Source organism: Actinia tenebrosa, unplaced genomic scaffold, assembly GCF_029948245.1.
Source record: "Actinia tenebrosa isolate PJP-AT-01 unplaced genomic scaffold, QUT_ActTen_1.0 PGA_scaffold1__47_contigs__length_23844297, whole genome shotgun sequence".
In the NCBI taxonomy this organism is placed as follows: Eukaryota; Metazoa; Cnidaria; class Anthozoa; order Actiniaria; family Actiniidae; genus Actinia; species Actinia tenebrosa.
Genome location: NW_028292578.1, coordinates 21,456,897 through 21,474,745, shown reverse-complemented (window position 1 = coordinate 21,474,745; position 17,849 = coordinate 21,456,897). Strand labels below are relative to the sequence as shown.

General features: G+C 38.5%; 2 protein-coding genes across 3 annotated transcripts in view; one reads left to right on the top strand and one right to left on the bottom strand.

Annotated features, from left to right (window-relative positions):
* Window positions 1-11,666, bottom strand: part of LOC116308867 (laminin subunit alpha-3) — a 31,084-nt gene extending 19,418 nt beyond the window's left edge. The window contains exons 1-16 of the mRNA XM_089032899.1: window positions 11,498-11,666; window positions 9,377-9,582; window positions 7,698-7,837; window positions 7,097-7,294; window positions 6,422-6,683; window positions 6,142-6,222; window positions 5,750-5,893; window positions 5,179-5,316; window positions 4,537-4,674; window positions 3,530-3,664; window positions 2,791-2,916; window positions 2,434-2,639; window positions 1,810-2,068; window positions 1,340-1,439; window positions 734-896; window positions 63-174 (exon numbers count right to left, since the gene is read on the bottom strand). Of these exons, the coding sequence (XP_088889025.1) occupies window positions 63-174; window positions 734-896; window positions 1,340-1,439; window positions 1,810-2,068; window positions 2,434-2,639; window positions 2,791-2,916; window positions 3,530-3,664; window positions 4,537-4,674; window positions 5,179-5,316; window positions 5,750-5,893; window positions 6,142-6,222; window positions 6,422-6,683; window positions 7,097-7,294; window positions 7,698-7,837; window positions 9,377-9,582; window positions 11,498-11,622 (2,533 nt within the window). The 5' untranslated portion in view covers window positions 11,623-11,666. The remainder of the gene's footprint in view (window positions 1-62; window positions 175-733; window positions 897-1,339; window positions 1,440-1,809; window positions 2,069-2,433; window positions 2,640-2,790; window positions 2,917-3,529; window positions 3,665-4,536; window positions 4,675-5,178; window positions 5,317-5,749; window positions 5,894-6,141; window positions 6,223-6,421; window positions 6,684-7,096; window positions 7,295-7,697; window positions 7,838-9,376; window positions 9,583-11,497) is intronic.
* Window positions 11,667-12,997: 1,331 nt separating this feature from the next.
* On the top strand, window positions 12,998-17,001 carry LOC116304104 (uncharacterized). 2 transcript variants are annotated; one of them, XM_031713763.2, is made up of 2 exons: window positions 12,998-13,090; window positions 13,723-17,001. In XM_031713763.2, the coding sequence occupies exon 2, from the start codon at window positions 13,758-13,760 to the stop codon at window positions 14,766-14,768; it is 1,011 nt and encodes a 336-aa protein (XP_031569623.1). In that variant the 5' UTR covers window positions 12,998-13,090; window positions 13,723-13,757; the 3' UTR covers window positions 14,769-17,001. The 2 variants fall into 2 exon arrangements, with proteins under 2 accessions (XP_031569623.1, XP_031569625.1); XM_031713765.2 differs by having other exon boundaries at window positions 13,007-13,090; window positions 13,903-17,001.
* Window positions 17,002-17,849: the final 848 nt, after the last annotated feature.

The following is a 17,849-nucleotide window of genomic DNA, read 5'->3' as shown; positions in this document are numbered from 1 at the left end:
TCGTAGTTAATCAATCCTTGGGTTTCCTTTGGATAGAGCCAGACAGCGTAGTGTATTCTTACCTTTAGGAGAGAGGATGATCTCAGAGGCTACAGAAGTGCCGTTGTTCAACGCGTAATGAAAAATAACACGATAGACACTGGAACGAGGGACTTGTATGTCCATGAGGATGGCCTGGGATCAAAAGCATGTGAAAATTATCTCGTACCTCGTGACACAAATGGAATTACGTCTGCGCATGCTCTAAGTCTATATGCAAATTAGTCCAAAACGTATTCGTTCCAAAAGAGAATAAAGCGACGAAAGACATGGCGGCCATGTAAGTTAAGATATATATAAAAAAGAGTAATTACAAATATTTTGTCCTCAATTCTATGAAAATCAGCAATATGTAAACATATTTAAGTTGTGTTTCGATGCTGTGCAAAACTTAAAGCAAAAACTGCTCGTTCCTGCTTGAAGTCAGCTCTTGAGACGCAAGCCTAATTCTTTCATATTGTCTTTATCAATATTGTGACTTGGTTTCAAAAAAAAATACACTGAAGCGAGATTGGAAAAACATACTGAAACACACGCATGCGCAAACAGTTTTCTCTATTCAGTGTTGTACCTTATAAGACTTCCACGGTTTTTGTCTAACACTTTATACTTTTGCAGGTTAATAAACATTTTTAGGTTGGGCTAACGGAAATGGAGATGCAAAGATATAAATTACAAGATTTATCTTTCTTACTTTCTGTTTGGGAGACACGACGTAACCGCTGCCAGAAAACGAAGGAAATGCTGCTTGATCAGAACTGCCCAACACAGGGATCCCGTCATCTCCTACAGCTCTTTCTAATTCAGCGCGTATGTGATGGAGGTTTGGGAAATAAGTCTTTGAATCCTTAGGCATTCTGGTAGTAACGGGAAAAACATTTAAAAGAACTAAGTCATATAAATGGATCTGGACGACCAAGATGGTTCGAACAGAGCTAGAAAAATCTTCAAAGGATATTCTAACCTCCCGTGTATAAACGTTCTTAGGTTGTCACGCAACGTTTCTCTCCCCACGAGGAGGAAAACGTTGCCTGACAACGTGAAGACCCTAAGAAAGTCTGATCCTATTATTTCCGAGTCTGGAGAATAAGAGGTTAGTGTAAAGATAGCAGCCTGAACTTTAAATGCTTCATTAGGGGTCCGGGGGTCCGGGTCTAAGTGATAAAAAAATCACATTTTCACTGATGAATCTTGAGGAAATCCCAAGTTCGCGGACGAAAGTGTTTTACATTAAACTATTCGTATTTATATTAGCCTACGCAATGACTATTTTGCTTGGGATCACTGAGATTCACAATACCTATCGCAGTTGATGCCTTCGACATTTGGTCGACATCTACAGCGTCCAGTGGCTTTGTCACACACTCTGCTTACAGATCCGCCGGGATTGCACGAACAATCTAGAAAGGGGAAAAAAACTGTTAAGATACATGTAAACATTATATATTACGATTCTTCAGTTATCCTCTGCTACAAAAACTAGCTGAGCTTAGTCATATCATATATGTTTTTTAGGTAAAATCCCAATCCATCTGAAAATTCCCCTCGAAAAAATGCCGCCATTTTGTATCCCACAATTCTATGCGTGTCGCATTTGTTGCCAGTCTTTTTCTGTGCTTTGAAGAGAGCTACATGAGGCCCAATATCAATACGGGGAAAACGGATTATAAATGAAAATATCTGGTCCTTGTTCAACCTCGTTCCCATAGAAGAGAAGATAGGCCCTGGGAACGGGATTGGTCCTTATTGCGCATAGTGGTCAGTGGTTACCTTTACATCCAAACATATCCTGAGACACGAGTCCATAAAATCCATTAATACAAGTTCTGCACTTCTTTCCTCCAACTCGATCCTTGCAGCTGCATTTTCCAGTGATCTCATCACAGCCACGGATTCCTGAGGCAGTGCCTCGCGAGGAGCATGCGCAGGACAAGCAACCGTCTGCGTTGCTGGAGTCAAAGTCATAGAATCCATATTTACAATGATCACAGGTTTTTCCCATCACATTCTTCTTGCAAAGACATCGAACCTGTTGGAATACGAAATATATAGAATCGTAATTACGCGCGCCAAATTTACAACCTCAACAGGATTTAAAATAGATTTCATTCTAAGGGTTTGGTAGCCACTGGCTACTTATATATCGACCTAATCCACTGTTTTACTATTTCAGACCGCGTGTCATTTCCTAGAGTATCATTTCTTTGTTTAACGGTTGCGCATGAGAAGACACATGAATATGGATACAACTCAAACAAAGAATCTTTTTTACTTGGGAATGACACGTGATCTAAAATGGAAAAACATTATGCCCAAGTGGATTTGGTCCATTAAGTGCTGCATCCTCTTAAAACAACAACAATTTCTATAGTCTAGTGTCTATACACTGCGCACCTCACTAACACCAATGCAGGTTGATCCAGCGTCTCCAACTTTTGTCCCCGTTGGGTTACAATTACATCGTGTACAGGACGGAAAACCCACCAATCCTGCAGCACATTGGTCGCATGTCTTGCCAATAACGTTTAGTTTACACTGGCAAATTCCTGTTATGGAATCGCAGGTGGATGAGTAGGAGCCTTGAGCATCGCAACCGCATTCTGAAAACAGAAGAAAAAGTTTTAGTTATCATCAATAACTGTCTGTCTGTCTTTGTTTAACATTTCGTCCGACCTCTCCATCTAGAACTGTCCCTTTGTCCGTCTGCAATGTCCGTTAGCTCACTGTATTTTCAGTATTTATTTAACTTACCCAAGCAGTGAGGGAATCCGTAATAACCATCTGCACACCGGTCACAACTGCGTCCAGTGTATCCTTTAAAACATATGCATTCACCCACCTTTCCGCACCGACCAAACCCAGATCTACAGTCGCACTCTGAAATGAAATGAAACCTTTATTTATCCAGGTTATCCCTTCAGTGATCCTAAGGACACTATTATCAATGGGAACCCTATGGAAAATGTTTGAAATGCTCTGCTCCTGCTTCAGACATTGAAATTGAAGTTGGGATGTTGGGATGTCCTTGGTAGCCTGCTCAAAAAGAGTGTCTCGGTAACAGACCTCTTTAGCTACGGGGTGTAATGTTTTCCTATTTACATGCACGTGTCATTCTCTTGAGAATAAGATGCTTCGTTTGAGTTGTATCCATGTTGATGTATCTTTTCATGCGCAAACGTCCAACAAGAAATGATACTCTAGGGAATGACACGTGTTCTGAAATGGGGAAACACTACGTCCAAGGTAAATATTCTACGTTTGAATGGCAGAGATTGTCTTAATCTTTCCATATAATGGCTTTTTCGAACGTCTTGATACTGTGAAGTAATATTGAGGCCAAAAAGGCCACAGAGGCCAAAACACAAGGAAATAGCAGCCATGTTGGTGGTATTAGCAAAGGATGCTAATGAGAAATCTTGTGTTAAATAACACCAACATGGCGGCTATGACGTAACATGTAAATAAACAATGGGTACATGCACGTACGTACCTGTGCACTGTGGGTATCCATAGTAGCCGGGTCTGCATTGATCGCAAGACTCTCCCATAAAGTTCTTCTTGCAGATGCATTTACCATTGTTGTCACAGACGTCGTCTGTCGTGGTCTTGAGATTACAGTTACACCCTGAATCATACGAAAACAATTAAGTCGTATTTGCTAGCTTGCTTTACAACAAAACATGCCTATGAGTTATGACTTGTATAGAAAGCCTCCTTTCTAGGTATAAACCTAATTTAGAAAAACGTTGTCATCGCCAAAGGCGATAGGCAACAGGTTATTGGCGAAAAGCGATAAGAGATAGGTCATTCCAAGATCCAAGAATAGCTGGAATGACTTGTGTTTCTGCTTCTTATTCTCATCAAGAACATGGACCTTAGTGTTGAGACTGATTCAATGTTCTTTGTATTTAACGAAACCATTTCCATGTCGGAATGACCTATCGCTTATGCGCCTTTGGTAAAATAGTTGTATACCTAAAGGCATGCAATCATGAGAGGTTGTTAGTATGAGGTGTAGGCGCTGAGGATGGTCACTGCCAGGGTTTCTTTACGTCTTCAGTGTTCTTTTGCGTCTCTCCGTTATTGATCATGATGTTGATGATGAAGTGTGGAAATCATCCGAGCCACTTGAACGTCTCAAAGACAGCACTTTCTCCTCAGTTATTTAAAAACCTCTAAAAATGCGTTTTTTATATATTTTACTCAAATGTGATTTGAGCGTAAAATAAGCCAGTTTCACAAACAGATTACGTGGCCCTACCTCCTTAAAGCGAGCAGTCAAAATGAACACAACCAATAAGAAAGCACCTTAATATCAACAAGAAGGCGACAGGTTCTTGTCATCCTAGGCATTTTGCCTTCGGTTTTACTTTTAATGCCATTTGTTTTGTGAATGGACATTGTGAAATGAAAATGCCTTCTTCTGACGTTCGTTTTGACTCGATTAACTACTCACTTTAAGGAGGTAGGGTCACGTGAACTAGTCACCCAACTTACACCAACACAAGGGAAAGTTATAGTATCCTGCGGGACACTCGTTACATCGGCGACCGTACACTCCGTCTTTGCAGCTGCACTGGCCTGTCTTGGCATCGCAAAGGAAGCTGTACGAACCAGTTTTACTACACAAACAAGCTGGAACCAAAAACAAAACGAAAAAGTTAAGCAATTGGTAGTTTTCGTTGCTGTTGAAATAACCCAAATGTCTTAATGACTAGCGATTACTAGTCAGAACTATGGTAGTGTGTTGAATACAACAACAAAAAATTGTCGCACACACGTTAGTTTCAGGCAATCTGTTTTCGGCAAAAACGTAATGACGAAAAATTTAGAAAAATGTTTTTCCGTATTTGCTTTCTTTTAAACATGTGTTAATCACGGCCACCTGTCTTCAGTCATCTCTCCGTTAAGACTGAACGTAGACAAGCTATTCTCTGCCTATATGTCATAGGTCGACGAAAAAAACATTGTAGTACATTGCAGTGAATTGCAGGGCTGTTTTAGGGGACATATTTCCCAGACGGTAGCTTTATTAGTCCCAAAATCCACTGCTATGCCACAGAATTGACCCAATTATTTGCTCATCCTTGGAATGGTTAATATACAGTAGATTATGACTATTCTGCCATTCATACTTACGTCTACACCTTGGAAAGTCATAGTGTCTAAGTGGACATAAATCACACTTCGTTCCACGAATTCTGGTTTTGCACGGGCATCGTCCTGTTTTCTGGTTACACACCAGATTTGTCGAGCCTTCGGAGTTGCACTTGCATGCTAGGAAGATAAGAAAAGGGTCAAATTAACACTGATTTAAATGATGAGGTCAAAACCATGGTCCCTGGTAGAGACCCGCACGTCTTGCGCTCCTTTATATGCTCGATACTGGGTGTCTTAACTATTACCATAGACTTGACATGATTGTGATGTTGATGTTGATGTGCCAACCTTTTTAACGATTTTGTCACAATACTTTATTGGATTTTCTAATGGATTTTTTTTGTTGGCAATCAAAATAACAATCAACCACCACCAATTTGAGCAGAAAAATTCCAAAATTTCGATCAACTCAACGGAAGTGGTGCCGTTACCGAGAGTATTCCAAACCCTCTAGCCATATCCTGTCTAATCGAATCCTTCCACGCGACAACCTTCCTGACCTCATCCCTGAGTTAAATATCAACATTTTCCATTAAGATCATATACTTACGTAAGCAATTCGGAAACCCATAGTATCCCGGCATGCAGCTTTCACATCTTCTACCGCGGTAGTTTGGAAGGCAGTTGCAACCACTGTTGAACGATACTGGGTTACACTGCATTCCCCTTGTTGCAAACTTGTTGCAAAAGCAAACTAGAAAAGGGAATTTTTTGGAAATATTTGAGATGTTGAGAAGAATTTGTAGTGTGCACTGCGTATGCGTTGCCCCTCACCAGTGCGAGCCGCGCTCTAGCGTTCGATTCCTTAGCTCGGTGTCATATGTGAGTTGAAATAATTAATGGTTTTCTCCTGTGCTTCGAGGACTTTTTTCTAATGAGAGGTACCGCATTAGCCAAGCAAGCCACCCGTGCATTCCAGTGCTTGAGAACGATTATTCTTACGTTGGTCAGGTATTCCTTGGTCGCCTTGCATCGATGACAGTGAGGCATTCGTGTTGTCCCGTGATGACACTACAGAACGTTCTGTAAGTAGAAAATTAATATCCAATAATTGTATTATGAAGGACAGTGCAAGTATAAGAGTATATATAGATGGAAAGCAAGATGTATAGCAGAGCATGAAAAAACAGAACATAGCATGTCATGGCATAGCGAGAGCAAACAGAGCAGAGCAGTATATATGATACGATTTCTTATAAGTAAAGAATAAGACATTCTTTACTTTTGCAAGAGAAACTCTTCGACTTCTTTCTTTCTCGTTTGACGCTACCACGACAGCACCTTTCGCAATTTCTGCCACAAGTGTTGTGCTGACATGCGCACTTCATTAGGCCATCATGTGACAGTACGCATGCGTCAGCATGACCATTACATCTGCATCGACCCTTGACATTGAGATCCCGGATGGAATAATAAGCTATAGGACTTTCCATTGATCTTATTTGTAGGAATCTCAGACGTAGTTTCGATGTCAAAATTGGGACCTAAAGAAAACAAATTGAGAAAATATGGGATAGGGTTGAAATTTCTATCAGATTAAAGATACGTCTGCCCGTGTCCCAAAAATCACCAAATAATTAGACCTAGTCCACTGTTTTTCCATTTTATATCATGTGTTATATCCTAGAGTTTCATTTCTTCGTTTAATGGTTGCACATGAGAAAACACACATGAAGATGCCACATGAAAAAGACACATTTTGTTGCTCTCTTGAACGCGCGGGGAGTGTGGACGAGTTTGAAATTTGTGTCAATACAGTAAAGACCTACCCCAAACCGACATGTAAAAAGACTATCGTTACAGAATAGAAAATAGCTTAATAAATTAGCATAACCTTTCTAGTAAAATCTTTTTAGTAATACCATCATACAATAGCATAACAAAATTATTCCAATACCTTTACATGCTCCGAAAACCTTGCCTTTCGCCTCACAACACAGGTCCATCGATTGTGTTTTCTACATTCCAATGGCCTAGTGACGTATGATTTCCACACTTGAAACTGACGCCGGTGAGGATTCCAAACCTCTAGTACCCAGACCCCAGGTAAAGGTGTGTTGCCTGCGCGTATGGTAAAACTAGTCACATCGAAATCCTGCATATAATCAAAGAGAATTGCAACATGTTAGATATATGGTCAAGCATATACAAAAGTAGATTTGTTTCTCATCTATTCCTAATAGACTTCTTCACCTTGGGTGTAATATTTTCCCTTTTCAAACCACGTGTCAATCTCTTGACAATAAGCTTCTTTGTTTGTGTTGTTTTCTCGAGTCTTTTCACGACTCTAGGAAATGACACATGGTCTGAAATGGGAAAACATTACGCCCAAGGTCATGAAGAGATCTATTTTGGGATAGGCGTATCAGAGAATCCACTATCGCACAAAATAGGGGGAGACAATAGGCGCTACTTGAATGCTTGACGACACGCAAGCATAAAATTTCTAGTCCTGTCCTCCAATATGGTTTCTCCTATCTTCCAATATGGCGGCTTACCTGGCCAAACGACACAGTAATATTCAATTCCTGAGTTATGCTGTCACGTGTCACGCCAGGGGATTTCCATTGGGTGGAGATATTGCCGTCCAGAGCATGCGCAATCGAGGAAAAATCGTTACTAGTCGCTTTTGATAATCCTAGAAAGCCCAATATGAGATAAAATATTACTACGCACAAGTGGAATTGGATTTTATTGTTTTTGGTTATTTGGAGGAAGGAAAACTGATAGAACCGTTAGAAAAACTCTCCAAGGGATAGAGCTAACAAACTCTACTCACATGTGATGCTGAGTCCAGGAATTGAAGATCCTAGAGCCTAGGTGAGAGGCAAGTGTACTGACACTACACTGCACTACCTCAATTGATTTCCAATGACGGAGTCACAAAACATGCAATAAAAATTTTGTTCGCTATGCTCTCTTAATTTTTTTCCACGCAATAAAACACTTCCCGTGCAAATCAGCCTAAAACATTCAGAACTCTTCAGAACTATAATCTATAGGTTCGATTGAAAAAAAGCCATTACAGTTTTACTATTGATACATTGATTTCTCTACAAATTCTCATGCGCAAAAAGGTTGTTCAGCTATATAGAAATACGTGCATAATGTTAGTTGACATCACTCATCGTATCTCACCATTTATGCAAGTACTCCAGGGCACATAAACAAGAGACTCTTATAGAGGGCACCTTTGTAAGTGAATACCTCTAAAGTACTTCCGCTAACAAGCGACATAGCGATGTGTAAACCAAGAGAGGTATGTGACTGCCAAAGATAACAACGCGAGTATTATTGCTGTCTAGAGCTCTTGGCACAAATATCTCAGGAATTGAGAATTGAAACGAAAGCCTCATATACAATTGCCGAGGTAGTAGGGTAGCAAATCGTTTTCGTTGCCTCATTTTATTTTGTTACATGAACTGAGCAGCGTTTTTTCCTATTTTATTCTCTCTTAGGAATGGTTGCAAAATCAGCCATGGATGTGAAGGCGGTACTGCGCCTTTGAGCGTGTATGAGAAATATCAGGATTCACTCATAGCTAGCAGAAAATGGGACGAGTAAATCGGCCAACAAGTCACGTTTCCGTGTCATTTGCTCTGCGTCATTTTAAAAGGTTTAAACTTGAGTAGTGATGGGTGTCGCGCACATATCATGGCGCTTAATCCATCAATGAGAAAGCTATATGCTCTTGCACTCGTTGGGCAATCTTCCATATGCTTATTAACATATATTAACTCTGGTGAATTCAAAAACAAGTGATCTCTACCCCCTATTTAATATAGCAAAAAAAAAAAAAAAAAAAAACGTATCAGGCTCCCGACTTTCCCTCTGGGACAGGAATGGAGATCTAAAGATCATAAAAAATAGAAAATACTGATTATCAAAAATGTGCAAATGATAACAATTTTTCTACACTAAGTGAAAATAGATTATTTTCCTTCCTTTACAGAAGAACTGTAACCTCTATTCACAGAGATTAGTGAATGGTGATTCAGTTGTAATAAATCCAAGATAAATATACGAAATTTTTGAGCTGTAATGTTTAGTGGTTCTATATCTAAAACAAGATGTTTGTATCGTTATTAGAACATGATATAAATAGTAAAACTGATGTAGTCCAAATAGTGTGAATAGCTAGTTGTTTATCGTGACTAGAACAGACGAACATCGTTACCTAATGAATGACTTATCTTTCTGCTAAATCCATCTCCAAATGTTACAACAGCTTTTACTTTTGGTGTCTTCGTGATACTAAATTGTGGCGGCAGAAGTTTCTTGTAATAGTAGCCCTCAGATAAAGAGAATGATGAAACGAAGAGAACCAGGTCGAACAGATAAACCACCAACATTGTTCCTTCGTTGCCCAAGGAAATCCTTACACTATAAAGAAAAAACAAGTTCCTTGACTCAATTTCCTTATCTCATTGAGTTTAAATAGGCTAGCCGATACCCAGCCTTCTCTTTCTCTACAACAGCAGTATTCTTGTCGCTGCTTTTAGTAAAGAAATTAAATTGCGTATGCTGTTTTGTTTAACTAACGAACTTTCAATGTGCCGGCCAGAGTGACTCAGTCACGCTGCTGGCTCTATGGGATACTGACTTCCGGTTAAATGCAATACGCCTTTCCGGTTAGCCCAGTCTACGCCTGCACAGATTAATGCTAAGTATTTGGCACTTGATACAGTGGTACAAGTGGTATGAAAGTGGTAAAACGGTGGGTCAAATGTCGGGTACTAGCTCCTCGAGTACGTACTTGCTCCTCTGTACATGAAGCTTTCAGTTCTCTTGAGAGACTGTCAAAATGCCTGAAAACTCCTCTACGAAAAAACACTTGGCAATCCTTGAAGGTTGCGTTTGGTCGTTGAAGCAAAATAGCTTAAAATTATTGTAAATGAGAGTTAAAAAATACTTTGAAATCTAGCATCGAGGACAAATTTCAGCACATGGAAGGACGAAGAACGTAGGTGAAAAGACTACCTTATACACCTTTCTCATAATGGCTGACAAAAGCACGAAAACGAGGTCACCCAGTCATTATTTCACGATAAAAGAGATAAAATTACATGAAATGGCTTTAAAGAAGAAAAGTATAAAAAAATGACCTTTGTTTTGATCTGAATTAGCGCTAACAGCCTTTATTTTGAATGAGCAGCTTGGCTCAACCTTGCAAGATGACTGGGTGGCCTCGTTTCCGTGCGTTCATCAGCCATTATGAGAAAGGGTGTATAGGGATAGCGCGCGATAACGGGGCTCTGAGTCACATGCTATACAATTCCCTTGAGGACGCACATTAAAAAAATAAAATAAATTATTGACTATTTTCTACTTTCCCAGACTTATAATACTTTGCGGCTTGGGGGATAACCAGAGGAAGAACCGCATTTACTTACTGAAGGCTGATCAGACAATGTTGAAAATATCTTGATAGATGAGGCAATGCGCCATGTTTCATCTAAGGCTCGTAATTTACCTATTACGTATGTTCTTATTTGAAAATATCTTGTTTGGTATCCAAACTATAACATGAATAAGTAAGAAACAAAAATAGATAGAAGCTTGAAGAAGTTTAAAGTAAATTTTAAACATTTTTTCGTAAGTAAATACATTTTCTGTAAGAAAAAAACTCTTGATGCTCTGTACGCGCAAAATTAACTCGCAATAAACTGATAATCAGTATTGTACAGATAAAAGCAGATATGATATAGTATAAGTTTTTGATTAAAGTATAACATCGATTAACCATATTGACTCTGGACGGTTGAATCACCGGACGTATTACGTCCTTAAAGGAGTATCGCGCGGTCGCGTTGTTGTTGGTTGGCCATAGTACAAACAGAGAAAGAGTTTTGAAAACGTTGCCATGGGCATCCGCGAGCTGGGGTGGTGTAGCGTCAGTCCTGACCGGTTTTCGTCTCTTCGGTAGAATTTAAAAAGCTAAATTCCACTTCGATCTGTGAATTAGTCATGCTCTGACTTAGATCAGCCCAGAGGTTGTTTCAGGGTTCAATCTGTGAGTTAGCCCGGCACATCGAATTCACGGAACCAACGGAATCAACGGAATCAACGGAATCTCTTTGAAACATATGGAAGTCAAACATCATTAAAATAAAGACAAATCAAATTAAAAGAAAAAGTTAAGAACTTCGTGCTCGGTCGTCCTCTAAGAAAAAAATTATATAAAACAACTCGATCGGAAACCCTATTATTAATATCATTATGATTTATCTACATAGAATGATTACCCAGGAAACAATGACATGTCAAAAACATAACTTTAGTCCAAATCATAGCTAACCTTGAAAGAATCTGTTCATGGATCCAGCAAAACATTGCACATTTTTCCATCGTTTTATGACAAGTTGGACGCCATTTTGTAAGCACAGGTAGCCCAATTTTCAAACACAGGAAGCCCATAGACATAAAGAAGAAGAGATAGGAATGCAGAAATAAAGAAATATGTTGGAAATGAATTAGGGAAATTAATTTATTTATTTATTTATTTATTTATTTTAATGATGTTTGACTTCCATATGTTTCAAAGAGATTCCGTTGATTCCGTTAATTCCGTTGATTCCGTGAATTCGATGTGCCGGAGTTAGCCGTGCCCTGACTTAGATCAGCCCAGAGGTTGTTCAAGTGTTCTATAAAATTTTAATGTTTTTAAAATTCTTGAATAATATCCGTACGCTGAAGATGAAGACAAAAACAAAATAACATATAGGAAGGTTACTGCATCAAGCCGCCTACGCCATGAACAAATCATACAACGAAGGCAAAGAGAAAAGATGTGATGTTGCCTGCAGCTGCGCTCAAGGTACAACATGAATAAAACACTGAAAGAAAAGACAAAAGAAGATATAAAAAGATGAAGACAAAAAGAAAATATCATATCGGAAGCGTTACTACATCAAGCCGTGTTTCAAGCCGTACGCCATGAATAAATAACAACGAAGACAAAGAGAAAAGATGTGAGGTTGTAAGGCTATTGTATGCTGCGCTCAAGGTACAGCATTAGCGTTTGAGCGTACTGGAGAGAAGCATTGGCATGTGTTCTTTGATTCTGCGGTGAAATTGTGGCCATAGCTTTATTTTTCTTGGATTTATTGAGGTTTGATTAGAGGTTGGTGTTGCCGTGAGTATGCAGCTTTTCATTTTCTTTAATGGGAGTACGAAAAAAACGATAAATCCGTAAAAACGCACCAAACTGGCTTCAAAATCAGCAAAACATCAAAAGGTACAACAAGCTATCAAGGAAAGTCGTTTTTGTACTTAAAAGTACCAATTTTACATGCTACGAAATAGAGTGCTTTTAGAGTGCTTTTAGGCCCCGTCCACACTATGCCGGATAAATTTGAATACGAATTTTTATTTATTCGGTTAGGCCTACCGTCCACACTAGGGCGAATCCGGAACAATTCTTCACCGAAAACGAATTTTCGAAATGGAACCGAATAAATAAAAGTCTCCTTAGTCTCACTGTTTAATAGTTGGCCTCAACTAAATTAGATAAGTTAGTTACTATTTTAGCTGACGTCACCTAAATTTGAAACTAAGAGTAAACAGCTACTGAGATCAGGGGGAGAAACGATGATACAAATGAATGTCTATTCACTCATTCTCTGGTAAAACAACCCCCCGGATTAGCATGGCCGTTATTTGGCGCGCTTTTACTATTTTAGGTGACGTCAACTAAATAGTTATCTAAGTGAGACTAAAAGCACACCACAGAACAAGAGATTGGGCGGAGGAGGAGTGAATACTATCCCATAGTGCTTTGCGATTGTATAGTTTCAATGTGGCGATAAGTTGCTACCTTGACTGAAACGCAACACGAAAAACAGCTTTTATTCTAGTAACGAGGGATGTTTCTACTTTGCTTCATTACTAGGTAAGTTCTAGAGATAATCATTTATCATTTGTGTAATTTTGGACTTGAATAGACGAGTTTAGAGTGTATAATTTTACATTTTCCTCAATGTTACAATCAGAAAATGTTAGGCTGTTAGAAACACAGCAAAGCTGCTGAACGTTCATTATTTGAATGGCCTATAATTTCTCTAAATAAAAAAAAACATAATTCTCTAATTCTATGTGATGCTTGGTTCTAGAATTCTCTTGAAATAAATCTTTGTTTACGTGACTTTATAATTATAGCGTTACTTTGGGCAGTGCCATGTTCAAGTTAGACTAAAACAACAGCCCAGGCAAAAAGCCTTACAGAAGAAAGTTGCTGCTCAATAAGAGGGAAATATGCTTTAAAAACTCTTCTTTCTGAGCACAAAGGAGCAGAAATTTGAAACAGTCTTCACTAATTCTGAAGAATATTTTGAAAGAAATCTCTTGGTCTAAACGCTTCGGTCACTTGAACACAATAATCAACGTCCCAAAAAATTCTATAATATACTTGCTTTCGCAATGCACTGTGGGATACTATTCACTCCTCTGAGATTGGGCTGTCTGTGCACTGACCAGACCGAAGCTGATCGCGGTATTTAAACGATTATTTTCTTATGGTTTCAGGGGATTCCAACTTTTAACAACTACTCTGAAGCGTGATGATGAACAAACAGTGCTTAGAAATGTTGATCATGTGGTTTATTTTATGCCATATCTTGTATATCTTTTGGGATAACTTATGGGTTATCTTGCCATTGGTCTATTTTATCTTATATCGTATCTTCATAATATACGATGTTCCAGGAGAGAAGCTTAAATTCTGCACAGCTCTCAAGAAATATGGATTACAACCAAATGAATTTAATAACCTTCTCACAAGCAAGATGGAAAAACTCTTTAATGGTATCACAAAAGAATTGCCAAGTCCTGTTAACACAAGCAAAAAAAAGGCAAAACGATGTTTATGTATAAGAGCAAACACAACAAATTCAAAGGTGTTAGATCAAGGAAACCGCGTTGCTATCCGATTACGCATTTTGGAACAATTCAAAGGCAAACTATCAGATCTAATGAAATCTCCAAGCTGTATCCAAGAGGAAACTAGGAGTCAAGGGGATATCAACCCCAGTAAGTCAGATCACAATGAATATCACCTAGAGCAAGCCGAACTTTTCCGGGAATTGCAAAAGCAGGGAAAACTAGACAGTGATAGTTTTGACGATAATGGCTACTTATTAGAGAATAATGGTAAGAAATGTTCTATTGTAAGTATGTGCAACAAACTTGATAGTATTACACAGGAATATATTAAAGAATATGAAAAGGAACAAAAAGATCCTGCAAAAAGAAGGGGGCAAGATAGAGAAGTGGCAATGAGAAACGGGGAATCCCTTGTGAAATTATTCTTACCCTGTATTCGTATAATAATGGGAAGAACGTCTGTAGATTGGGCAATAGCTAACAACATAATGAGTGTGAATGGATATAAACAGTGGAAAGAACATTTATGGGCATTAATGACATTTGCTGCATTATCAGTTGTTATCGATGCCCTGTCTAAATTACCTAAATATGGATCAAATAGCCTTTTTGCTTTTATAACCAGCTGGTCAGCTGGCCAGCCATCCAACCAGCCATCCAACCAGCCACCCGACCAGCGAGCCACCTGACCAGCCACCTGACCAGCCAGCTAATTAAAATGTGTTTTTGATATACAGCATGGAACAGACACGATTGCTGAAAATTGTAAATGTCTGTTTTAGAATCAATGCATTTATGCTACTAAAAGATTTGGTCGGACGTTCTGTATTCCATTGGGATAAACTACCCATTGTTTGGGTGGACACTCAAGCATACCGGGGATCAGTCCATTCACTGTCCACCTCAGTCTAATTATGACTGGACCCTTACATACAATAATATCATATTTATATAATAGTTCTAAATTCTAGAATTTTAAAGAAACATGACTTGTAGAGTGTTGAATGAGCGGAGTATGCATATCCTCTCATTCTTTACTATCAATAGATAAGGTTTAAGGACTTGTCTTGGCATGTTTCGACTTAACAGTCGCTAGTTGCATATTTTAAATTGCTCCCAAGTCAATTCCAAAAAGTCATAATCATAAGTTATAATATGTAGTGTTTAAAAAACGAGTAGGAGTGTTTTATCAGGTATAAAAGCATGAGGTGTAGCCGAGTGCTTTTATACCTGATAAAACACGATCTACGAGTTTTTTGAACTGCTTAAAACACTCATGAACAATTTATAAGATTTTGGTTCAACTGGAGTCACCATACACGTCACAAACATGGATTTTTATACTTTGATAGAGATTTGACGTCACGGGCATGCGCAACTAGATTCAATAGAAGCTCCCACACGTTGGGTATTGCGTGCCAATTAGGCAAAAACAGGCACATTAGTCAAAGATCATTAGGGTTGACTATGACCTTGATGAAGCTCTATATCTTCATCTAAACTTGGATGCATACTTCATCCCTGATGAAGTCATCATAGTATTCGAGTGGTCTTAATATAAAGATCACATGTGTCTTTATATAAAGACACATGTGTCTTTATATAAAATCACTTGAATACTAATGAAGAGGACTTTATCGGGTATAAAGGTTCATGCATGTGACGTGTATGGTGGCTCCAATTGGACCATAAGCTTATGAATTATTAATGAGTGTTTTAAATACATTTTAAAGATACAATTTTACCTTTATTAGGGAATTTTATTCTAGTCATTACATATTTCATGTTATTACTCTTTTGTTATTTTGTTATTAAGTGATTTTCTTGAAAAGCACTTGTAGCGAGCCAGTCGAGCCGTCCTCCCATTAAGTGGTTATTAGAATTTTATTATAAATTGTTATTTTAGGCCAGGCCATTATTAGGGGTTGCTAACCTGTTGTTAAACATTCATGGTTGTGACTTCAGATAACTTACCCATAGTTAATGTATTCTCAGCAGCTCAAAACTTGAGCTACAATATATGTCAGAATTTAAAATTCTGGTGGATCATTGGAAATTGATTATAGAATTATAGAATTCAGTTATTTAAATTGTTAAGGTTTGCATGGTTGATATGTCGGACACCATGTTTAATTTAGCTATGAAAACTGCTGCAATGGTGATTGGTTTGCTGTTGCTTTGTAGCTTGTAAGTCAAAGCCATGAATTAATAATAGTACCCTTCACAGTTTCCTGCGCCATCATGAAGGGAAACCGTGCATCAAAGTTAGAACAGCGGTGATCTCGCAGACGTGAATAATCATCAAAGGTGTTAAAAAGGTCTGTATCATTACAAGGACAGCGCTAACCTCGCTTCAATGCACAGGCATGGTTACCTTTCAAAATGGTGCAGGGAACTGTGAAGGGGACCATTGCTTGGTTTTAACGTCATTTCCTGTCTCGTGCTGAATTTTCATCAGCTAAATTACAAGTTTTCAGTAGAACACTTTCTGGCTTACACATGGTGGCCATGGCCAGTGTTTAAAAAACCATTTGGAGCAGATAAAAATAATGAGATTCAAAAACTTTTATCAGCTGATTGAAACCCAGCAATTGATTGTAGTTGCATGTTATAGAGGGCCCTTCAGCTAGTAATATATGTATGTATGGCCATAATAAGCGCATTTAGGCATGCTTGGAATGCGTACTAAAAACTATGTGTATTATTAGTATCATGCACATGCTAATCGAGATCTGGTAGAGAAACGCACAAAAACAAATACTTGTCAGTGTCACCAGATTCGGCCCAAAATTTTGTTTGGTACGTGTTCGTTACCAGTTCTCGGCCTCGGAACATCCCGAACGTCTCATTTAAGTATTAAATGTTATCAGAGCCTGTAAGTATCATTAAAATATGTGCACAATAAAATTTTAGGTCACTAAACATCACTGCCTATTAAAAACGTTGCCTTAAGCATCTGCGAGCTGGGATGATATGGTGTAACATCAGTCCACTGGCCTCTCACCTCTGGGGTCTAGGGTTCAATTTCTGGACTCTGCTTCACATGTGAATGGAATTTTTATTATAATAATAATAATAATAATAATAATAATAATAATAAATTTATCCAGGAGACCTACTCGCAAAAGCGATTTTCAGTAGGGTCTCTCCCTTGATTCCAAAGTTTTTCTCCAGGTTCTCCATTTTTCCCCTGTAGAATCTGATAATCTAAATTCCACTTCGATCTGTGAGTTAGCCATGCCCTTACTTAGAACAGCCCAGAGGTCGTTTTTAAAATTTTTCACTAAAAAGTTAATCAACCCCGGCATAATTTTTCTATTATGTAGCCTGCTACATCACATCAAGCTCCTTTGGCCAGCGCATTCATTTTAGATTGTTGATCAGGCTTTACTGAAAAATGAGCGATCTTCTTCGTCATAATATCCTGGCTGTTTTGGTGGTGGGGCCCAAGACCATTTGTGCCAGTCTTTTTCATAAAGAATAAGAATTGATGTGCGCAATTGCTCAAAAAATCAAATATGCTGAATGGATTGGGAAGTAAAATGCGTAGAACTGTATTATATGTAACGCGAGCAAAACATGCCCTGTTAAGTACACCAAGGCTTAAAAGTTCCCTAACTTCTAATTTAAATCTTTTTCCTTATACCTAAAATAGGGGACTAAATTGTAACATCACGTCGTCAAGACGTCCAAATTTTCTGTTTTAAAGTGTTACAATTGCGGCTAACACTTAAAATGTATTTAGACACGTCAATTATCCGGAGAGGGAG